The sequence below is a fragment of the Emys orbicularis genome, chromosome 2 (assembly GCF_028017835.1).
Source record: "Emys orbicularis isolate rEmyOrb1 chromosome 2, rEmyOrb1.hap1, whole genome shotgun sequence".
Classification (NCBI taxonomy): domain Eukaryota; kingdom Metazoa; phylum Chordata; order Testudines; family Emydidae; genus Emys; species Emys orbicularis.
The window spans coordinates 216,840,499-216,865,976 of NC_088684.1; the positions used below are offsets into that span (position 1 = coordinate 216,840,499).

The 25,478-nt window shown below is 40.6% G+C and overlaps 1 protein-coding gene across 1 annotated transcript in view; it reads left to right on the forward strand.

Moving 5' to 3' along the window:
• The window catches only part of MRPL3 (mitochondrial ribosomal protein L3), a 58,905-nt gene extending 34,345 nt beyond the window's left edge, over positions 1–24,560 (forward strand). Inside the window, exons 7-9 of the mRNA XM_065399238.1 lie at positions 1,012–1,089; positions 3,144–3,221; positions 22,985–24,560. Of these exons, the coding sequence (XP_065255310.1) occupies positions 1,012–1,089; positions 3,144–3,221; positions 22,985–23,134 (306 nt within the window). The 3' untranslated portion in view covers positions 23,135–24,560. The remainder of the gene's footprint in view (positions 1–1,011; positions 1,090–3,143; positions 3,222–22,984) is intronic.
• The last annotated feature ends 918 nt before the right edge of the window (positions 24,561–25,478 follow it).

Genomic DNA, 25,478 nt, shown 5'->3' on the forward strand with positions numbered 1-25,478 from the left:
GTTTCCTGCTAAGAACTGTACTCCGACATCACTATTGGCACAGGCTACTTAAGGAACGTGAAAATTACTGCCTTTATTTCTACCTTTTTCTGTGCACAATACACACTGTGCCAAGATGCCCAACTGAACTTTCAAATAACAAAGGGGGTCTGGCTAGTATTTGGTTTGTGGTGGCATCATTTTGAAAACATACCTTCCTATTAAAAGAAAAAGAAACTAAGGGTGAGATTCTCTGCTGCACATCTAGAAGACGTAGAACAGAACTCGGACCAGGGTGAAGTGGGCTAAAGGGACTTTAAGTCATTTTTGCACCCTCCTGATCCTGGGCTGCTGTAGGGTCTTGGGATGGGCCACAAGGTAATTTAGAGAGCCCTGAAAAGCAGTCTAAGTTACAGCAACCTCCCTGAGCTGTGCTATAGGTGGCAGTGCTGCATGCAGCAGCCCTCCTCTGGCACATCCCCTACTCCAGGATTTATCAAAGGGGCCTTGGAAGGCAGCCTTACATCTGCCTCCACAGGGCTTGTGGCAGGGGAATCTTCCTTTTAAAGGGCTTTTAGAGCTCTCTTACCCCCTTTTGACCATTTTACCTGATGTAAAGGGGCAGGGGCAGGAGTGAGAATGTCCCCTCTGATCTGTAAACCTCTTTGTCAAGGCTGGAGCATCCTGTATTGTTTCTCTGTATCTTGACAATGTATTGTACGTTGCGTAGGAAGTCTCCGCTCGCCGTAATACAGTGAATCTACACTATTTCCGGTAACACACAAACTTTGCACACCAGTAGGAAGCATTTACAAATGCTACTCAGTAATGGAGATATTCAACACTGCAAACCCCATCTTTGAGATTCCTCTTGGTGTCAATTTGTCCAATATGTGAAACAGTCTACGTTAACAACTGTAGCTATCTCCCTTCCTTACCCCTCTGAACTTTGCCAAGAAGCTTTATATACCCCTTTCAATTTGCAATGGTACCTTTTGTAAGTATGTAATTTTTGCCCCTATTTTGATACAGGGTGCTGGCAAAGTTTTCCGTGGAACAAAAATGCCTGGGAAAATGGGTAATATCTACAGGACCTCTTTTGCATTAAAGGTGAGTTCTAAATATAGTAGTCACGTGTGGAGAGAGTTCACTCTATTTCAGTTAGATAATGAGGCTTGGCAGCTGCCGTAACACCCATGTCATGCTGACAGGACTGGTGACTGCTTAGAGCACAAACCTCTTTCAGATTGGGTGTGAACACATCCTTTAATTGCCATAACTGTCAGGATGAGTTAATCAGAAGTCCCCCATCTAAGGCTATGTTTGCACTACCACTCTTCTCTGTATGACTTATGTCGCTCAGGGGTGTAAAAAAACCACGCTGAGCGACATAGTTACACCAACAAAAGTGCTGGTGTGGACAGTGCTATGTCGGCAGGAGAGCTTTTCCCACCAACATAGCTACCTCTGATCATTGGGAGTGGTTTAATTATGCCAATGGGAGAGCTCTCTCCCTTCGGCATAGAGCAGCTACACGAGAGATCTTAAAGCAGCACAGCTGCATTGGTACAGATGTGCCTCTGTAGTCTGTCTACTGTAGACATGGCCTAAGACACGAAAGAATGTGAACCCATCCAGAAGTTTTTGCTGAGTATATTTTTGTTTGCGGGGAAGGGAGGGGTGAAGGGAGGCAGAACACCTAGAAACCGAGAACACCCTGAATGGAGAGGCAGAGCAGCTGAAAACACAGCATCTAACCCTGGAAGAAATGTGGGGAGAGGTGCTGTTGGTGCTGTGAACAAAAGCAGTTTCCTGCTATTTGATTCTTTCTGCATTCAGTGACACAGGATTTTGTATTCTTTATACATAAAATGTCATCAAAGAAATACCTCACTACCACCACTTCCTACTCCTGCCTGGAACATCCCCGGGGCCCCAATCTTTGACTAGCTGCTTGGGTTGAAAAGGGGAAACACCCCACAATGCAATATCACATTTCAGTCAGGTCCCAAACTAGGTCAGCATAACTGCACCATGAAAGAGAGAACCAAAAAGGCCCAAACAACACGTCTCCATCCTCATCTTGTAACTTAAAAAGAAGGCATCTGCTCTGCTCCCACATGTACACGCATCCTAAGGGCTTGGGTTTTTGGAGGTGGGATGGGAGTCGTAGGTGAGGCTTTAGCACATATGGTGTACGCCTCACTGTCTTTCTGCGTGGTGGGCAGGAAAAGTACTTTTTGGAAGGCTACCAGCTGACTTCTTAGAGCCTGTGCCAGCTCTAGTTCAGATCCAGGCCAGGTCAGCAGTGCAATAAGTTCTTACAGTCTGATGGCTGCCCTGTATCAAATGAGGTTATTGTCTCTGTCCAGTTCCTGGTGCACACATGTTCACAGCACTAAATGGGAATGAAGACACGCTTACCCATACAGGAGACCTCTTTAGATAGTACAAGAAGTGTTTTAGTGCGGTGGTGCGAGGAAGCTTGTGCTGCTGCTATCTGTGCTATACGTGGTTGGTGGATAAGTAGAGAACTTATGTTTTCAGGATGTTCAATTCAGCACTTTCACAAGTACTTAAAAAATTAGCAGGTGTTTGCAATAACATTTCCATGACACTTGCTTGTCCTGCTAATTTCTCCCACAAGGTTTTGCTATAGCTCTCACTATAATGGGAAGAGAGACTGAAGTAAAATTGTGATTTCTGGAAGATGATCTAAGCTTCAAGAGCTGATTGAAAGCTCATTGAAGTTGACGGACAGGCTCCTATTGCCTTATGGTTCAAGCCTCAAACGCATTTGAGAGGTGCCAGCTCAAAGTTGAGTTTGATTAAAATGTTGGGGCAAATTTAGGACAAATAACATAAAAGGCTCAGTCTCACCTCTTCTCCCCAGAGTCCCAGCTGCTGCTAACACATTTGTACTTCATTTTGCCATTGAACGTGGGCATACGTATGCCTTTTGCATGCATACACAATATATCATAAAATATATTCCTACATCGCATAAGCATCCCAATTACGCAACTATATTTTACTCCGCAACCGCTTAAATTTACCACCTTTTGTCTTATGAACAACTGTTAACTGGCTATAAATAGTAAATTGAATAAATCCTGAAACCATAATAAAATGCTTAGGTTTCAATTATTTTTTTAATCCTGCAGGTGTGGAGGATCAACACAAAGCACAACATTATTTATGTAAATGGTTCTGTCCCAGGTTACAAAAATTGTTTGGTAAAGGTACGTTTGTTTCTCAAGTTCTTTCATTTATCAAGTTACTATTCATAATCTTGACATTATTTTTTGTGATCTACATTTTCTCCAGTTTGAAAGTTGATTTGAAGTGGAAAATAGTTGTTTGTGCTCTTCATTTGTTTAGGATCTGATCTTGCACCTTTGAATTTAATGGGAGCAAGATTAGGACTGGTATGGGGAATAATCAGTAGAGATAATGATGAGGCCCTTATTCAGATTAGTTTTTGCTTTGTAATGGAAATGCCCATTGATGTTTAGCCTACAGTACATTAACACACCATGAATATGATTCTGTAATAAGAAGCTTAGGTCTAGTGCATTTCAGCTTATCACTATTAAACTGAGCCACTGGATTGGTTAGTGAACTTTTCAAGGTGCCTGTTCTGAGAGCTGTACTGAGCATGAATGAACAGAAGTGCAGTTAGCATCAGGTTAAGAGCAATCTGGTCTCTTGACCATACATGGCAGGAACTGGAATGCTACCTTTTTGTCTTTCTCCAAAGTTGCTTTCTGAAGAATAGTAAAGGTGAAACTGGGCAGCTAGTGTTCATGGGATGTTTTTCTTCAGTTAACAGGCGCAGAATATTGCCATTTTCTGTAGCATTTAAGGAATTGTTCTCAAACTCCCATGAGATCTACTCGGGATTCATAGGTTCCAAGGCCAGACGGGACAATTGTGATCATCTAGTCTGACTTCCCATAATAGTTTGAACATGTGCATTTCAAGTATGCATACAAAATTCTGTAAGCCATAATAGTGAAATAAAAGACACGGCATGGGCAAGTCAGAAACTAACTGACTTTAGGGACTCTTTCAAAATAGACTTCTCTTAATGCCTTTCTTTCTGACGTTGCCTAAGCATATTGTAAATAGGTACTTGCAGATATCTGCTACCTGAAGGAAGTTAAGCCAGTTCCTCTGAGTTGGAGCAGATAACAAGGTATTGTGAGTCTTTGGGTATGTCTATATAGAGGTAAAACACCCATGGCCTGGGTCAGCTGACTCAGGATCACAAGGCTCAAGCTGCAGGGCTAAAAAATCAGTGTGTAGACACTCTGGCTTTTGCTGGAGCCTGAGCTCTGAGACCCTCCATCCCGAGAGGGTCCCAGAGCTTAGGCTTCAGCCCAAGGCCAAATGCCTATACAGTGATTTTTTTTTATTATTATTATTTTTTCCAGAGCCTGAGCCGTGCGAACCCAAGTCAGCTCACCCAGGCCAGCTGCAGGTGTGTTATTCCTGTGTAGACATATCCTTTAAGATCAGTGACCGTAGAGACAGCAATAACAATTGGACAGATTGCCAGGCGTTAGTTGCGCAGTATATACTTACAATGTGTCAGGACAGAGGAAATTAAATAATCCACCTCTTGAAAATCTCAGAGTTAATAAGTCAGAAAGTTTGACTATTGTGATTAAGAAGTTAATGTTTCTGGTATATGTTCTATTATGGGCATTGAGTTTGGGATAGGTACTTCACTGTTTGTGGAACAGCATTACAGACTTTTTTGCTTGCTTTAATAAAACAAACAAAAAAACACCTCACTTTAGAAGGGAAATGTTTCATTTTCTGTGAGGAAAAAATAGCTTCTCATCACACTTTTTCCTCCTTTGCGAATGCATCAATTTGTCCTTTTTTCTGACTTTGGTCACAAAATCATTTCACAGTTGAGGCAACTTTGAACCCTGCTTTGGATATGACCTCATTTCCTATTTTAGGAGATAGATTACGCAAATCAGTCTTCATTTTTTTAGTGAGGGAGGAAAGGGGGGATTAAACAGATGTCCAGAAAGATGTTTTAGGCTGAGAAATTAGACTTCTCTCCAAAAGTAGTGGGCATGACATCAGTATTTGGGACTGTAACTGTGGGTGATTGTTCATTAATTTAAACAGATGGAAAAACCAGTCTTTTCTCCAGCTGCATTCAGCAGTTCTTGTCAATCCTGAGACACACAACTGAGGTTGATATCATTATGGTTAATGGGTTTGAGGTTTAATGAAATAAGAGTGGGAGAAGTGGTGATTTTAGGCCTGTGGTGCAAATAATTTTTCATTTTAAAACTATAACTCTTTTTTTCTCTCTGCGTGGTGCCCTTCCTCTGCAGCACGGGGCACAGGTCACTTGCTGATTTAAACTAGAGTAAATGGTGAATTCTCTAGAACTTGAAGTCTTTAAATCATGATTTGAGGACTTCAGTAATTCAGCCAGAGAACATGGGTCTATTACAGGAGTGGATGGGTGAGGTTCTTCGGCCTTTGATGTGCAGGAGGTCAGACTAGATGATGACAATGGTCCCTTCTGGTCTTAAAGTCTATGAGTCTAAGTGTAATATTGTTGCAGGCCATTATTTTTAAGTCTTAATTTCTGACCTTGTATGTAACTGGTGGATGAATATCATACCATGTCTTTATGCTCCTATTTAATGATACCACTACATGAGAACTATAAATTGTCTCTTTTGAACTAAAATATATTTTTGCAAAAGATCTTCCATTTAGGTCACATCTTCATGAACGAGACATTATATTTAAAATTGGTAAATACATAGATGGCCCCATCACCACAGAATCTGAACACCTTGTGAGCTCTTGCTCCCATTTTTTATTTAAACTAAATGACATTAAAGATTAGACTTGTAATGTACTTAGCACTGCATTTTCTTCTACATTGCTATTAACAAGGGCCTTGAACCATAAAGAATTGTAAGTGAAAGAGTAATAAATGGTGTTAATCTGACTGAGGTCTGGTTTAGCATGATATTGGGTTGCAAAATAGTTTACAGAACTATTGGTATTAAACAATGGAACAGCTTTTTAAAATGGAATCATGTTACCTGGGTTAATGTTCTAGTTAATTCTACATGAAAAACTGTGGAGTTTTTTGTAGGATCTATTGTACTGGATTATCTATCTCCCTACTCCCCGAAGGGAGAGAATGCATGTACTGTATGAAGGCTTTTTTGTTTTGTTTTGAAGATATTCGTTGGATAAACTTAGATCCAACTTTAACACTGGTGAGAGACCATTAAGGATAGTCCTTTCAACACTGAAAGAAGCTATAAAAATACTTTGACCTTTTCCCCCAGGAATCTGTAAACTTTTTAAATTTTCTTTCATTAAAATGTTATGAGTAACAATGAAATATGCGAGAAGGGGAGATATACTAAATTTCTCAGTACTGGGGCTGGGCAAATAACTTTTTTTTTTTTTTGGTTTGCTGTTAGTTTTGAGAAATTGGGTTTAAAAAAATCTGTTTGGGTGAAACCAAATTAAAAAAGCCTGTCTTGGTGATTTTTAAAGGGCTAGATTCACAAAATGAGGGGGAGGTGGTAATACCGGTCTTATAACAGTTAGCCAAGTTAGGGTACGGACCTCATATGTGGGAGACCTGGGTTTAAATCCCCATTTTGAAGCAGGGGTTTGAACTCTGGTCTCCTAACTACCATACTATGGGGTATTCTGAGACGTCTCTCTCTCTCCCTCCACTGGTGAAGCAGTTCAACTTTGTATGAAATAGCTGTGTAGTCATTAGGCCAGAGAGACCTAGAAGAAATGACTCTTCAGCCTTGTGGTTAGGGTTCAAAATTCTGCTCCTTGAGCGGGGATTGAAACCCAGATCTCCCACAGCCCAGGTGAGTGCTCTAATGGTTGGGCTAAAAATTTTATAAAATGGGTAGGTAGTGCCATCACCACCTCTTCCTGCCATTTTGTGAATCTAGCGCCCCCCCCCCCCCCAAAAAAAAAATTCTGGCCGAAACTATTAGGTGAATTAGTGTCAAATTTGCAAAGAGTTTCAGGTTGACTGAACTTCATTTTAGGTGAATATAAATTGTTTTTTCAAACAATTTTGCCCAGCTCTACTCAGTACCTCACAAGAGGTAGTTCCCAAGAAGGATTCAGCCCTTATTTGAGTCAAGTAGGTGCTTCTTCCTTTCCGAATTATAACACTTTTGCTTAGTTATCATAGCAAAGAATGAGAATTACAGGCCAGCAAATTGTAACAGCCTTTCTGACCATTAAAATCTCAGATACTGCAGAGCAAGGCTATTCTCACTAGGAGAGCTCACACAGCCATACGTCTATAAGACTAAAGACAAATTTCCTGTAAGTTGTAGTGTTTGGCCTTGTTGCTGCTTTTTTTGACCCCCTCTACAGTAGGAAGCCTCTAGAGCTTAGTTACTAAATGAGGTCTGTGGGTGGGATTTTCAAAAGTACCCATTTGATTTAGGAGCACATGTCCTCTTGACTTTCTAAGGGTGGGTGTTCGTAAGTCACTCCAGGCACTTCTGAAAATTTCACCTGATATTCCACTCTTGAGCTTGGTGCAGATCTCCTACTCTATAGTTCTTAAATTGGGAGGGATTAAATAGCTTTAATGTTTTTCCTTAGAGGAGAGTTAGCGGTATTTGGGCTACAGACTGATTGTCTGTCTATTTTCTCTTAGCATTTTACTACAAACTCTGTTGTAGTATATTAGTTGGTTTTCAATTTTTAAAAAACTTACAAGACTCTGTTTTCACATAGTGATTAACTATACCACAGAGTGCATTAGCAGGATATTCCTTAGGCAGTTGAAGGCTCATAGGCTATCAAGATACTGGCGGTATGCACCAAATGCACATCATGCTATGTTAGAATGGGTTAAATAGTATAGTTTTTTGATATTGAAAACTATTTTAAAATTCATAATTTTAAGAAACACAGTCCTGTCACCCCGTAAGGCTCTGTTTTCTTCTTCTCCTTAGTCCAGTACTTGCTAAGAGAGATTCTGCTAGAAGAAAATAGTCTAGATGGTCACTTGCCTTGAAAGGTCATGTATGAGCCTGGCAGTTGAAGAGGGGATTATATTTTGCAAGCTCTTCTGAAAAGATGCCTTCAAAAAATGATAGATGGCTGAAAATGATTGTATCTAAATAATTCTAAAGGCAGTTTACACGGTACTGTCATCCAAAAGAACACTTATGATAATTGGTACTCTTCAAGCCATGGAGTGTTGGACTCCAACGTGCAGGTCAGATCTGACGTGCTTGATGGATTAATCTGGGCCTGTGACAGATTCAGATTATCCAGCAAAGAGTTCAATCAAGAACATTCAGCTTTTTGTAAACAAAAAAAAAAAAAGTAAATCATTATATTTTGGGGGAAAAAACATTTATTAGACAGTCATCAACATTCCTTGGATAGTTATTTTGATAGTATAACCCTTATTGCTGTGCGCACAATTCCAGAGAACTTTTATTAGATCAAAATAGTAAATATTGAGGCCACTTCACACAGCCTATATAAACTAACAAGGTTTCAGCTCTGGTTTCATAGAGGAAGCTGCTTTCGCCTAGGGTGCCATTGTCTTGTCTTGTTTTAATAACAACAGGGTATCTTCAATAAATGTCTGGTGGCCGTAAAAATGGAGTAAGACTGGTTCTTCTTTAATCCTTGTTTTATGAGGTCATTGAGACTCAGAATATTGTATTCTATTTTCTGCCAGCCTACAGCTTTCATAGACTTTAAGGTCAGATTTCACTCTAAGTAGATCCTACAGATTCATTTTCTGAACAGTGGCTTTAAGTTGCTTAAAGAAAAATCACCTGCCATATGAAGGTGCATTTAAAAAAAAAAAAAATAACCAAGCTTGTTTGTCCTTTTGCAATATTAACTTTTGAATCACATTTTATTTACATCAGATAAGACTTATTAAAACCCAGCACTGTTAAACTTGCAAACAAAGGGCTACAGCAGGGAACAATTTACTATTCTCTTTGAAAAAAATGGACTGTAAGCGCAACATGCTGCTTCTCAGGATTGGATCTTTTCCCTTGTCTCTTTCTTTCTTTACTGAGCTGTCACATTCAGTTAGATTATACAGTATTCCCACTTGCATTTAGACTTCTTGCCTCCTTTTTCCTTTAAAAGCAGCCCTGCTATTGAAAGTAGACCAAAAAGATGTTAAAAAGTCCTTGAGACAGCACTGCTTCTCTAGTCAGCAAAACTGTTAACAGGAAGCTGAAAACTGCTGAGCCAAACAATACTAGCACACCTAGTAAAACAAATGCATGGAAACCTATAAGTGAACAAGATAACAAATTTCAATTGTGGTGGCAGTCTAAGTGGATAGGTATTTGTTACATTACCTGTTTCAGTTGATGACAAATTCAGTCAGTGGAATACTGAATTAAATTTTTAATATAGTCCCTGGTTTAATTAGAAAGGGGCTTTCCTTTTATACTTACACTGTTAGTGCACCATGGATGACACCTACTGATGTGTGTTGGAAGCTTGCACAAAGATCAAAGGCAAAATGTCTCCCTTATAGTTAGTAATGTTACTGGGTCTTATTCTGGGAAAATATGATGCAAGGTACTTTTAGGACTGCTTTGATATTTCTCCTTTTTTTGGCAATTTACATGTGGAAGTATTCAAGTTTTGCGTACAGACTGTTAATCATGTGCAAATTACATGTAACTGCACACTTGTGTTTGAAAATATGCTAAGTCATAGAGAAGTAACCTTAACTTCCACCAAGTTCCAGATGTCTGCAAGTACACATTTTGGAACAGGCAAATAAGTACATGTTGCACTTGCAATCATTTGAAATCATTAGACTTCAGGGTCAACACTTGATTGAGAAGAATAGGGCCAATTCACACTTCAAAACTGTTTCAGACTAACCATTACAACCATAAATGCTACAAACTTAGTATTTTTAAACCCTTGTTTTTGGCAATAAATAGCTGATTCCCTTTGACATTAAAGCATACTTTAGTTGGTACAGTATACAGTTATTACAAATAATATAAAAATCACCTGCACAAACACATTCAGCAATTGGGAGGGGGGAATATTAAATCAATGAGTGAAGGAATAGGGCAGACCCTCTGATGGAATAGGGAACTAACTTCAGTTAAATTAGCAATAAACAAGTCCAGTAGAGTGCTGTGCCTGAGAATTAAGCCCTTCATGCCAAATGAAGAGAGGCTGCCAAATACATTGAGTCTGCCACATTGCCCTGAAGCATGTCTGTAGCCACGCAGTAGATGAGAGCTCCTAGGTCTGCTGGTTCTACCTTAGGAAGAATTTTCCAAAAACACCGTAGTGTGGCATACTACAGATACCTAATCAAAACTAATTCCTTAAATATTACCTAGTGTTTGAGTCCCCACGCTCATTCTGAGGTTAATTGTAGTCATAAATCCAACTCATTGCTTCAGACACCTCCTTTACCCCCATCTGAATAAGTATCCTAAGGACAGGATAGAATAAGCCCCTTATTTTGAAATCTCTATTTGTTAACCTCATTCGATGGAATACCTCTTGCATGGATTTTCTCTCCTTTTCTCTCTCTCTTTTTCAACTAACCTCTCTACACTTTTTCCCCCTTGTTTAGAGCCCACCTCCTGCCTTCTTTCCAGGATTCTTTGTCTACATTTACACATTTAGAGTAGTTTGGATTTATGGCAGGGGTAGCTGCCCTGGGTCACCACTTTTTCATAGGTTGCTTTGGATTCCAGTACAAGCTGCCTGTAATAATCTTATTGAATGAGACTAAAGCACTTGGTGGCTGGGAACCCCTCTTCATCTGAGCTCCGAGTAGGCAGGAACATAATAGCAACATTTTTTCTTAAGAAAAGAGGAAAGGGATAGTGTACTAGAGCCCCTATCTGTTGCTTGGCAACCACTAAACCACCTTGTAGTGCACCTTACGGCTATAGAGTGAGTGTGTGTGTGTGTGTGTGTATATATATATATATATATATATATATATATATATATATATATATATATATATATATATATATATATATATATATATGTGTGTGTGTGTATATATGTATAGGAATCCGTGTATCCACAATGGGACCAGTTCCGACTAATCACATGAATTTTTCAGACCTTGTTTTCAGCAATGAAAGAGCAAAGTCTCAGAACTGAATGATGGCGAATCCCTGGTTTAATTAAAAAGGGGCTTGCCTTTTATACTTTACACTGAACCGTGCAGGTAAATAACTTTGACAAAGTAATTTTCGAGTCAGCTAGAAAAGCTTGCTTTGTCACTTAAAAAGAGATCCTTGCTTAGATCTAAGAAGATTTTTAAAAAAAAAAACTTCTTTGAGCAAGAACGCAAAAACTTTTCTGATACAAATGAGTTTGAACACTTACAAACTGGGATTTTGTGATTACTGAAGCAATCTACTTCAGGTAATACCTATGTCCTTCTATTCCTCTTACCGAGATACAGGGACTGGAACTACTGGCTGTTCCACAGATGTAATTGAGAAGAAAAGAGGCAGAATCTCTTCTGTTAGGAGCTCACGATTCTGGAGTTATCTCCTTTGCCCTATACACAAGTTAATCTGTTCTATCCTTTAAGGGAAAGCACAAGACTATTTCCTTTTTAATTGGGTTTTGTAAAAGCTGAGGGGGTATTACAATTTAGGGTGTTTTTTTATCTTTTGTTGAGGCACACAGTTGCCTTTGGACTTACTGTACTGATATGTATCACATATAGTGAAAGCATGGATTCTTGCAAACACTAAGCAAACCTACTCACACATTATAAGTTTAAGAAGGAGGAATCAGTCTACCTTTTTGCTGTTATTAAATGGTAAACTCTAACTGTAATACTATTGTTAGAGGGTAGATAAAGTTAATAGAAACTTTAGTAGATATCCCAGACAAAAAACTACCTTGATTGAGTTAAAGTTGAGAGTACGTATCAGTAATTTAAGTGTAAAAAATATTATAGGGATGTTGTAATTATCTCCAAACCCAGGCATTGTAAATCCAGGAAATTCAGAATTAAGGTTACCTGTAAAAGAAATCCCAATATGTTAAGATAAGAAATGCATCTGAACAACCTTAACTCTACCTGTATTGATGCCATGCAGAGTTAAGGTTGTTCACATGCCTTAATGGGCATTTCTCCCTATAATATTTTTTTACACGTGAGGGGGTGTGGGATTCAGGCATTCAATGTTCTCTGTTTCCTTCTCAATGTCTCATGGCACGGTAAGGGCACCCCCAGTAGTTTTGCTTCAGTACACAGTAGAGCTAAGGTAGCCATGCCTTGGGGAGCCTTTCAAGCCATGTTGCCTAAGCTAGCATGCAGCCACAGAATCTTTTAAAGAACAATAACTGTTGGAGCAGTTAATCTACAAAGAAGAACTCTTGATATGTGTCCAGTCTCCCTTGTAGCACTGAGTCATTACAATCAGTAGAATTATTGTACAGGTCTGTTGCATCTTATGCACATTTAACATGCGCGATTTCAGCTTTATGTGGTCAGCAAAAACAAAACAAAAAACAAAAAAGAGAAAAAGAACAATTTTAATACTGTATCTGTAGTGCGGGCGATTCCGCCCGCCATTCAACTCAATGTAATTTTGACTATACGCGGTTTTCGCTTTACGCGCTAACCACTGAACGGAACCCCCGCTTAAGATGAGACTCGCCTGTATTTACTGATGCTAAATTTCTAAAAGTGCCCAGTTTTTAATGATTTAATTCAAGCTAATTAACAGATTTATTTGTAAATCCTCAGAAAATTCATTCTGTGTTCAAAGAGTAAGTGCTGCAAGTTTTAGGCAGGATGTGTGCTGAATTTTTAATACAACCAAGAAGTTTAAATTTCTGCTTTAAATGTGAAATGGAACTGATCCTTAACTATGGAGTTGTTATAAAAGGCCTCTGATTTTTTTCAATGAATGCAAATCAGGCTATTAAATTAACTATTCTTCCCAAGTTCTTGGGCATGAAAAACTTTGTGCAAGCTCCATTCAGTTTGTGGTGGTCCAAATCTTGCTCCTGTTGAAGTCAGCCTGTGTTTTGCCGTAGTCCTTTGTATCTGACCTGTCCTGGAACATGAGACTTCTATTTCAGTTGAAGGAAAACTATGGCACATCTGTAATTTTCCTTTGAGGAAAAGTATGAAGATACAATTCTTCAACTTAAATGTTATGTCTAGTCTTTTAAGGATGCTGTAGGGCTAGAAGAGGTACGTAGTTCAGTATGCATTCTGTAGCCACAACTTTCTAGCCTTTTCACATCAGAAAAGTTAGGACAGAAGCAAAAATATTACAGACTTACTTTGTACACTTAAACAAGTTTTCTGCTTCACAAACAATTGCACTTTGCTGCTGTAGTTGCTAACACTGACATAGCCTGCAGCCCTATTAAACTGCGAATGTGAGTATGACTTAATCAGTTCCTAAATGGGCATCAAACTTGATGCTTAAGTATTTTATGCTGATGGATTTCTGAAATTGAATTGTATTTCTGTTTATACTGCCAATTATGCTTGACAGTACATGAATAATGTATATGCACAGTTTATTAAGTATCTGCAAAGTCCATTACCTTTCTGTTTTATAGACTTAATGACAAAATCATGACCAAACCAGTTTTAACTTTCTGCATGTAAAAAACCTTTCATGTCTGTTTAAACTATTTTATTCACCCTTCTGTAAAAAATTACAAACAGATGTTAGAAGGGAATATAATACTGTAGTTAAGCAAAACAAAATACATATACTATACATAATACCACTACTAAATTAAGTTATACCACCTAAGTATTAATGGATATTCAAAGCTAACAGGATATTAGTGTTTGGTAATGTTACCTTCTGGGGATCAATACTTAAATCTCAGGTAGAAAACATAGTGGATCAAAGCTTCAGACCTTTTTCTGTCCCTAGGATGGCCAATAAAATTCAGTTATTGGAGAACAGTACTTTATCTACAAAGAGTGCCTTAATATATGTAAAAGTATTACAGTACCAACTCTAACGAAATATAAACTAGATACCAGTCTGCTCAAGATGTTGAATGTAACTCTAGTGGTACAGTGTGTGCTCCTTTGCAGTCTCCACAACTTGGCATCTTTAAATCAATGTGGGTGTCTTTAAGAATATATGCTGTAGCTGACCCCCAAGATATGGGCTTGATGCATGTATTACTGAGTGAAATTCTATGGCCTATTATGTATTGTACAGGAGGTCAGACTAGGTCGTCGTCATGGCTTTTTCTGGCTTTATAATCCATAAGGATAATGGCTCTTAAAGGTTCATTAGGGGAGCATCAAGGAAACCGTTAGGCCAAAATCCTCCAAGCTTCTCCATGCAGGCAGAGCTTGCACCCACACAGCGCATTGTATGGGATCAGGCCCAAGCATGTAAACTGTAAAACAAGAATCCGACAAGCCTTACAGTTTAACCTGTCCATATCTGATTGGGCTGGCCACCTTTCCCTCTAGAAGAATTAGTTGTTAGTGGCCTCAAGTCCCAATTTATATGTGTATTACACACACAAACACCCCTCCTTCCCCCCCCCCCCCCATTAAAAGAACATTCAGGTTGCAAACTCAAGCACTCAAAAGTTAGGAAGTGCCAGAATTAAGGGTGCCGGTGCAACCTCAGTTCAGCCCCTTTGTGTGCATTTATTATGATACAGTCTACAGTCTTCAGTTACATGATTATATACTATCTTCCACCCCTGACCCGCCCCAGGATCTCTCCCTATAATCAGATTGAGGCCTCTGTTGCTATTAATACATAGAAAGAATAAAATAATTAAGGGCTTGATCCTGCAACCAACCGAGCTTTGCATGCCACTGAGTTCATAGAGTCCTGAGGGAGTGTGCTGAGCCCCCTGTGGAAGTGATATGTAATCTATAGGCTGCCCAATCAGCAGGGTGCCTTCTGCAGAGAAGCACATGGCCTCAGGATGCTGCAGGGAGGGAGATTCATGCTGTGGTCATCTCAACCACTGTCTTTCTCCCTGGATATTTATATCTCCCTAGATACACCAGTCTCTGCTCTGAAACATACTATTGCTGAGTTCTTGCATTGCTGCTTCAGAGAACACTGAAGAACAAAAAAGCTGTATAGATGGCTCTTCTTTCTTGCCATTTTACTAGATCAGGATATCCTCAGGCTGTTCTTCTTGTCCCTTAGTATTTGGGTCATGAGCACTTCACTAGCACTTATATTTGAATCACAGTATCGTGTAACTGCTGTAGTATGCAACGAATTCTTCAGTTTTGTTTTGCTCCATGACTTACTGCAGTAACACAGTATTTAAAGTCTTCAGTGTGCTGTCCTTATAAACATAAAAGAAACAGTTCAATAGCCGTCTTAAAAAGAGAGAACCATTACATTGCCTTTTAACAACTAAGCACATCTGTAAAGTGAAAATTTTAAATTCTTTCCTTGGTTGCATATACCTGCAACAGCAGCCGCCAAACAATCTTCTAAAGACAAAAGGAAACCAGACCTTTTTTCAGTTTGGCATTAGTGCACCTGTGTTTGCCATGACATCAACAGCAAAACTTGCGCAATCCACCCACAATTGTTGAAAGAGCTGAATGTAAAATGCTGAAAGAAAACACAAAAGGAGTACTAGCTTTGGTTACGCTAGCAAATCAAAAGAAAACAGTTGTTACATCAAATGTGGCTCATGTTCCTGGAACCTGTGAAACCTCCAAAGAGAGTGTTCTAAAGAAAAATTGTATCGCTCCATTCTGCTGAAAAGGACAAAGGTCTCTTTGAAATATACAGCAATACACAAGAACCCACCTGAATGCACAAAAGAAACTATCTGCAAAATGCCACTTAACATTATATTCTGCACATTAATTCTAAGGCCAAACAGGGCTATTGGACATACACAAGTGAACTGACATTGGACAGTGATTCGAGAAGTTTATAAATATCACCAGTTAAGAACAGATACTTTATTCCTAAATCCTAGGATAAAAGGGTGTTTTAAAACTTTTTAATAGAAAATAAAACTGAATATTCATGTGCAGCAACAAATGGTTCATCAACTTCTAAGTTCCTTTTACTGACGGAATTCAAAACAGTCCATATTGGGTAAGCACAGTATGTCATTTCATAATGAGAAATTGCCAAAAATGTACAAACAAAAACCTAACCAACTGAGTAAGCTATCGATGGAATGAACTAAAAGGCCATCAAGTAAAAACTTGGTTTCTGCCCCAAAGTGCATACTCCTAAATGATGAGGCAAATAAAGGTCACAAATGGACAAGAAGGTAGGCCAGCAGAAGAGAAGGACAAGGGAGGCGCTAATAGGATTGCACAGTTATTCAGTAACTCATTTTCTTTTTTACAATGAAGATGGCACTAAACTTTACTGTTCAGGTTACCTCGTTCTTGTGAGCTAGAACCTTTGTAGTCATGATGTTCCAATTTTAACCTCAATCCCCATAAAGGAACTGTTTGACATAAGACATAAAATGCAAATCATTGTCCGCTCACACTGCAGCTGTCGTTGTGGCTACATGATGAAGATTGTGCATGACTGGAGAACAGTGTTAATAAGTATATGGCAGAAGAGAAATATGGCATCCTGGAGCAATAGATTGTGCAAAAACATCATGTATCCATTGTAACCAGCACATAATTCCAAGCCCACCTAAGATAGTCTCAAGGATTTGAGAGCCACTTTGACATGTGAAACCAATTCCTCCTCTAACTCTTCAAAACTCAAACAAAATTGTGTTTTAAGCCTGGAAACTCATTTCATTTAGGAAGCTATTGAGACTTCCCAGCTGAAATTCCAACCTGCAGTTTCTGTCATAGGAAGCCAGGATGTTAAATCTAAGGCTTAGTCTACACTATAAAGTTTTGCCATCATACTTATGTAAGCTAGGAGTGGGTGGAAAGGTGGGTGGGGAGAAATCATACCCACTTCCCCCCTCCCTCCCCCAGCGGACTTAGCTGTGCCAGAAAAAAAACCCAGTCTAAATGCAACTGTGCTGAGAGAGCAGTGCTTCTATCAACATAGGTAATGTAGTTCATGGAGATGGTGTTACTATGCCATCAAACTCCTCCTGTCTGCTAATGCTGCACCTATAGTAGGGGACCCTGCTGGTATAGCTATACCAGCAAATCATTTGCCATGTAGACAAGCCTTTAGCTATGGTGTGGTCCCAAAATGTATATCTGTCAGGGTGAATTGATTTAAATAATCGATTTAAATCCTAATTTAAATTAGCAAATAGGAAGTCTTGATTTAAATTATCTATTGTAATCTTAACTTTGCATTTGTACTTTTTAGTTATTTTCCTAAAGTAAATTGGTTGGTACCATTTGGCATTACTTTTTGCTAATCAGGAGGATAAGCTACTATATTCATACAAATTTAAGCACATATATAGCTTAATATGCATTTATTCAGATTCTTAATTTTTACATTTTTCATTTTAGAAAATGGCAAAAGATGCATTTCTTATTTACTAAATTGACTTTTTTTTTTACTTGTGATTTGTGTCCAACTGCATTTGGAAATTGGAATTCGATTAAATGCACAAAAACATCATTTTAAAATTGATTTAATAACTAAAACTACCTTAAATGTGCTGGTTACATAAATTTTTTTTATCAAAACATGTTTTTCATTTAAAACTAATTTACTAAACAAAGGAAATATCTGTAGTTGGTGAATTTAATTTTCTGATCATCTTGTCCTTCAAGATTTTAGAACTAGTAGATCTCATTCTTTCACACTTAGTTTTTCCTCATAGATTAGAAGTAGAAAATAGGTTTTCCTGCTTTTTCACCTCTCAATAGGTTTCTCAACTTTGAGTGAACTAGTAATTGAACTGAACTAGTTGAATAAACTAAATTGAAGAAAATATTCTCTCTGCACTTGCAGAAGAAGCTACTGCTGTTCAAAGCTGCTTTAGCACTTCAGAAACTCTGGTTCCAGATGATTAACCAGTGAATTCCATAAGTTTAGTGGATTGACTTTCTTAAAATATTGGCAGCAAATATGAACTGCTTGAATATTATTTTTTTTATTTACTATACTTTTAAAAATCTGTTTTATCCACCCAGATATCTCTGCAGGACTCTGTGGGGAGGCTAAAGTACTATCAAGTATTCTGAGTAAAGTAATGTCTTTCTATCAGAACTGAATTGTCAGCTGGTATCGGATTGTTCAGGCCTGGATTTTGTTTGTTCTGTTCAATTTCTGCCATAAACAACTGGTTCCATTGTATGTGTTTTCCAGTCAAGTGAGACCAGTCTCTCAATTACTGAACTTACTGCATGATCTGTTATAAAAGTGGGTAATAGAAAAACAAGTTTCCTGTTTCTGCTGGGCATATTTACCTCTGTTGTAATATATTTCTTCTGAATACAGTTAAATTCAGTAGATGAAGGGGATTATTACAGCTTTCAGAAAGAACTCCATATATCGTAATATAGAAATGGTGAGGTTAGTTTTAAATGAGATTTCATTGCCCTTCAGTGGGTAGTTCCTTTTTCTGCAGAGATACCAGGGCTTTATCATCTACCTCATACAACCTATGGGCATGAGGAAAATATTTTTCTACTGATAACTCTACCTACTTATTTTCCTCAAAGATTGGATTTGCAAGGCTAGATTTAAAAAAAATTTCACATGTAGAAAGGTCAGTATAAAAAGTACTTTCACTGTAGCAATAGATTTCTTGAAAATGTACTGTTTCTTAAAGTTATATGTTCTACAAACCCGGGTCTGGCTTCTGCAAAGACTTACGTATGTGCTTTACTTCACACACTTCAAGTAGCTCCACTGAAAACAATGGGACTGCTTTCAGTGCACAAAGTTAAACTCATATGTAAGCCTTAGCAGTATCATGGCCCAGGTTTCTTTTCCACCAGATTTGCAACAGATTCACATCAGATTGCAGATATTGTCGCAAGATGTCATAAATAATCTGATTTATGTCTCATCTGAGAAAGATGGGTGGAGCATAAAAGTAATGAAAACAAACATGAAGGAATGAAAAACACAATTTACAAAAGTGTGTAATTTTTTTTAAGACTTCTGAATATAAGTGACACTTGAGTTAGGGGCTATCCTCCTGTTAGGAACTTCCAGAATGCTATATTATTAGATCCATTTCATAAATAAATTCTTGTTGCTCTGAAACCTAAAGAGCTTTTTTTTTTTTAACTGCACATATTCAAAAAAACCTCCTCCGCGCTGATTAGGCCTCAGCTGGAGTATTGTGTCCAGTTCTGGGCGCCACATTTCAGGAAAGATGCAGACAAACTGGAGAAAATCCAGAGAAGAGCAACAAAAATGATTAAAGGTTTAGGAAACATGACCACTGAGAGAAGATTGAAAAAATTGTGTTTGTTTAGTCAGGAGATGAGATGACTGAGAGGGGACATAAGTTTTCAAATATATAAAAGATTGTTAGAAGGAGGGGAAAAAATTATTCTCCTTAACCGCTGAGGATAAGACAAGAAGCAATGGGCTTAAATTACAGCAAGGCCGGCTTAGGTTGGACATTATGAAGAACTTCCTAACTGTCAGGGTGGGTACGCACTGGAACAACTTGGCTAGGGAAGGTTGTGCCATCTCCATCACTGGAGATTTTTAAGAGCCGATTAGACAAACACTTAATGGTCTAGAGCAGCAGTTCTCAATCAGGAGTGAGTCCACGAGCGCTTCAGGGAGGCCACGGAGCCTCGCTGATGCCGGGAGCCTCTGTGTCTCCTACGGGGCTGAAGCTGGTGGCCCCACCCCCCAACGCCAGGAGTGGCACAGGGCTGAAGCTGGCGCCCCCCCTGAAGCCAGGAGCCCCAGCGCCCACCCCCCCCCACACACACACACACAACACACACTCCGCTGGGGCCGGTGCTCCCCACAGGCAGAATCCCTGAGCCCATGGGCAGAGTTGGGGGTGGGGCACAAGGATGTTGCCCCACCAAACTGCAGTGCATTACCCAGAGTGGGGCAGTCCAGGGACAGCTCTACACCCCTTCCCCCACCTCCTTCTCTCCCCCAGGCCTCCCCAGGCCCAGCCCTCTGGCCAGGTTGTAGGTGGGAAGCCAGAACCAGGCAGTGCAGAGCAGCTAATCCTCTGGCTGGTGGTGCCATGGAGCGGGCAGCCGTGGCATTCCCCCGTCTGCTGCTGGTGCCCGAGGTTGCAGTCCGCTCCCAGCCCCCTTTGACTGCTCACGCAGCCAATAAGAGCCACTCAGACGGGGGAACCAGGCTCTGGGGCCAGCAGAGCCCTTGGGGAGCAGCCACCACAGAGGGAGCCCTTCTGGCATACAGCCCCTTGCTGTCCTTCTCCGTGCACCCTAAGCTACCCCCCTGCCCGCACACAGCCTGCACACAACTCCTGGCTGCACCCTGAGCTCCCTCCCTGCCTGCACACAGCCCCTAGCTACCCCCTTGCCCCCACCCTGAGCTACCCCCCTGGCTGCACCCTGAGCTACCCACCTGCCCACACACAGCCCCTAGCTACCCCCCTGCCCGCACACAGCCTGCACACAACTCCTGGCTGCACCCTGAGCTCCCTCCCTGCCTGCACACAGCCCCTAGCTCTACCCCCTTGCCCCCACCCTGAGCTACCCACCTGCCCACACACAGCCCCTAGCTACCCCCCTGCCCGCACACAGCCTGCACACAACCCCTGCCTGCACCCTGAGCTCCCTCCCTGCCTGCACACAGCCCCTAGCTACCCCGTTGCCCCCACCCTGAGCTACCCCCCTGGCTGCACCCTGAGCTACCCACCTGCCCACACACAGCCCCTAGCTACCCCCCTGCCCGCACACAGCCTGCACACAACTCGTGGCTGCACCCTGAGCTCCCTCCCTGCCTGCACACAGCCCCTAGCTCTACCCCCTTGCCCCCACCCTGAGCTACCCCCCTGGCTGCACCCTGAGCTACCCACCTGCCCACACACAGCCCCTAGCTACCCCCCTGCCCGCACACAGCCTGCACACAACCCCTGCCTGCACCCTGAGCTCCCTCCCTGCCTGCACACAGCCCCTAGCTACCCCCTTGCCCCCACCCTGAGCTACCCCCCTGGCTGCACCCTGAGCTACCCACCTGCCCACACACAGCCCCTAGCTACCCCACTGCCCGCACACAGCCTGCACACAACCCCTGCCTGCACCCTGAGCTACCCCTGCCTGCGCACAGCCCCCTAGCTACCCCCTTCCCACACCCTGAGCTACCCCCCTGCCCGCATTCAGCCCGCAGACAACCCCTGCCTGCACCCTGAGCTACCCCCCCGACCACACACAGCCCCTAGCTACCCCCCCTGCCCACGCACAGCCCCTAGCTACCTCTTGCCTGCACACAGCCCACAAACAACCCCTGCCTGCACCCTAAGCTACGCCCCTGCCCGCGCACAGCCGCTAGCTAGCCCCTGCCTGCATCCTGAGCTATCCCCCCTGCCTGCACCCTGACCTAGCACCCCTCCCCATGCATTTCCTAGCTACCCCCGCCTGCACCCTTAGCTACCTCCCTGCCCACACACAGCCCCTAGCTACCCTCTGCCTGTACCCTGAGTGGTTTTCAAACTTTTTGAGCTGAGTCCCCACTTTGTTATATTTTTTGGTTGCATCCCCCCACAACCCAAACAAGTGGGTGGCCTTCTAAGTGAGCCAGGGGGTGGAGGTAGCGCTCCCTGGACCCCGCTGTGTGCAAGTGTCTTCTAGTTTGCTCAGAGAAGTATTGTGAATTCATGCATAATGATCAGATTTGCACATGCAAATGGGCAGTTGTGTTTAGCTGGGCATTTGCATATGAGCATGCAATTCATATGAGTTGCCAAAATTGTGTGAGAGAGAGAGAGAGTGAGTGGCGTGGGGGATATAAAGTAACAAAATACTTATTAGATACTGAAGAGCAACAGTCAAAAAGACATAGCTTCTTGTGTTCTTTTAATTATATAGGTATTTACCATAAATTCTTATATGAAATAGCAGATCTGTTTGTACTTTCTTTGTTACTAAGCTACTGTATTTTAAATACAATAGACATTAAGTTTTTTCTAAGTCAGGAAGAATTGATGGTGATAGCTTTTAATTAAGTTTTAATATCTTCTTATAGCAAGCATTTTGTGTATCCAATATAAAAATCTAAATGATATTACAATTTTATCAGCTTTTGGTAAATACTGTTTCAGACTAGTATTTTGGTTGTATAAAAGTTAATGAGGAATGCAAACTGGTGATCCATATTAAACCCAATTCCAAAAATTCTTGTGACTTTCTATTATTTGTATAAAGAAATATGTTTAGATAAGTAGAAAAATGTTAAACTCCATGTCTAGCACTTGCGTTTCTGAAGTTGTAAGTACAGTCGTACTTCACTTCTAGGGACACAATCAACTTAAAATCTAGTCAGTTTTAAAAAAATGAATTAAGTAGTTTCATCCCTCTCTCATCCTTTTGTACTTTTACAATTGCATCTTCCCATTTAAAAAAAAAATGTTTTTCTCTGTTGCTGAGTCAAAAAAGTCACAGGTGCAATAGGGAAATTTTCTAACTGAAGAAAAACACGAAACTCCGTGTACACAAAATGCTACCAGGTTCAGAACTGAACGGACATAGTTCTCTAATCTTTGTTAGATTAATCTTAGATTTTACTTACATTAATAGTAGTTAAAAATATGCAGACTGTCGACTTAAAAGTGTTGTATGGTAGGTGTAATTTTTTACTCTGATTTCTTAGTGGTTGACTTTGATTCATCCCATAGCACGGTACAAAGGTTGAATTATACGTTTTTAAAGTCTAATGGCTCAAGCACAAAATATTAGATTCATGAGCCGATATTGTCATTAATTTAACTAATGTCCAGACATGGAATTCTTTAGAAAAATAAATGTAACTTGAATGCTGTTTTCCTCGTGCATAGAAAGAGAGTGATTTCCTGGGGTTTAAATATATTACTATCTGTGAATCATCTGTTTGATTTATTAAACCTTTTTTCATTCTAGGTCAGAGATACAAATATACCTACTTACCGAGACTGCAATAAAAATCCTCCATTCCCCACATTTTTTGCTGATGGAGAAGAAGAGCTACCAGAAGACTTGTACGATCAGGAAGTTTTCCAGTTCACTGATCCCTCTGTCACATATGTTTAGTGTTATTGACATCTTTAAGAACGTGCAACTTTCACATTATTTCTGTGAACTTTGCAATGCTGAACAATTACAAACCCAGAAACTGCACTCTAGCTGAATGACCTGAACGCATCAAACATTGTGGGGTTTTTTTTCAGGTAGCAAGATTTACCACAATCTGTTCCAAAACCGTATTAAAACAGTGGGTGGTGGTAAGTTGGTGTGTCTGAGGGAAGGGTTTCAAAGTAATGGGTATATTGCTGATTTATCTTTTTACATTACAAAATTGCTTCTTATAACTTTTTCCCTTTCACAGACTGCCAAGATTTATATTTCTTTAAATCCATTGTCGTGGAATTGCGTGCATCAGTTACGTGATTGATGAAGTTGAGACTATTAACAGAACAAAATTTATAGTAGTTTTTTCCCCTGAGGGATATGTACTGATTAACTTGGACTAAACAGAAAATAAAAGGTTTATTAAATATCCTATTTAGCCATCTGGGGACATAAATGGAGTGTCTAGGACTTTACAAAGAATGAACTTGATAATGTTGAGTAGAACGGGGGAAGAATTCTAGCTCTCTCTTTTCCAGGCCTAACACCATAGGCAATTGCCCCATTGTGCCTCTGGGGCTATAATCTTTTCCACCTTTCATTTCCCTTTCCTCATCAAAGCTCCTTTCCTCTTTATTTTAGTGCTCTGAGTTTAGAGCAACAGTTACACAATTTACATTTCCTAGAGGAAAGAATGAGACTAGCAATGTCTGTCTGGTAAGAGTTTTGGCAGTGCTCGCTGGCTAGAAAGGCTAGACATTTTCAGTAATGTGGACACAGGGACTGTAGTAGCTGCCTGTTTGTCCCCTTCATTGGCTCCTTGTTCTGATAACTTCATGAAAATGTCCCTCGCATAAGATATCTAGAGAAATACGTCCCCTTCAGTTGTCTTCATATCTGAGATTTTATATTGTTATGGAAGAGCTTTGGGCCTGCCCTAGTCGTCTTCGTCATTTAACAAAAATGAGCCAAGTGTGAAGGGTCTATTGTACAATTAATTTCTCCCTATCACTCCTATCTTCTACCCAGGCATTATTTTATAATGGTCAAAGTGCAAGTACTCTCCGTTTGGCTTTCTCTACCTTCCATAAGTTATTTACTGTTTAAAGGCCTGATCCTTTAAACCATTACTTTACTTGCATGAACATTTCCTTTGAAGTCCATAGGACTAATCACAAGCGTAAAATTAAATATGTGCCTATCTGTTTGCTGAATTGGCACCTAATTGCCTACCAAGTGCTTTGTACAGTACAAGATTTGCATTCACATGTAATGTTGGGGAGGAGGGCATCCCTAGGCAAAGTCCCATTTTATGTCTACAGTTCCTGTAATGGTTGTCAGGAAATCCATCCATTAATTTTGTGCAGCTTCACTACAAAAGTTGATGTACTTTAAAATGTATTTTATATTTTACTAAATGATTTACCGAAACCTTGAGAACAAATATGTATGCCCATCCCAGAGGTGAGGTCCCATCCCATTTAAAAGCAATATTCATGGAGTTATCTCAGTTTATCCCTGTAGTTTACTGAAGGTATTTTGAATTTGTTATACTGTATCCAAGAGCTTAGAACATCTTTTATACACATTAGATATTCACAGGGAACATAGTAATTTGGGAGGGATAATGTTGATATATTTAGTGCACACAATACAGAACTGTGAACTGGTAATATCTAAGTTGTTGCCATAGCTTGGTTTAATCTCAGCAAGTATCTCTAATTATAAGTAAATAGGGATACTGCATAATGCTCTCCCTTCACCCCTTCAAAAATAAAATCAGGTCAGTCACCAATGCTCATATATCATAAACCAGGGGTCGGCAACCTTTGGCACGCAGCTCACAAGGGTAAGCACCCTGGCGGGCCGGGCCAGTTTTGTTTACCTTCCGTGTCCGCAGGTTCGGCCGATCGCCGCTCCCACTGGCCGCGGTTCGCCGTCCCAGGCCAATGGGGGTGGCAGGAAGCAGCGGCCAGCACATCCCTCGGCCCGCACCGCTTCCCGCAGCCCCCATTGGCCTGGGATGGTGAACCGCGGCCAGTGGGAGCCGCGATCGGCCGAACCTGCGGACACAGCAGGTAAACAAACCGGCCCGGCCCACCAGGGTGTGTACCCTGGCAAACTGCATGCCAAAGGTTGCCGACCCCGTCATAAACCTTAGAAGTACATTGCTAAGAAGTTAGCACTAGCCCTTTCCATTATAAGTCATGTATTCCAATTGTTATTTTTAAGTGTCCATGAGAAAGTGGAATGTTGTAATCTGATGCACTGAATGGTCCCACTAATACTTGCAATTTAGCCTCCTGCT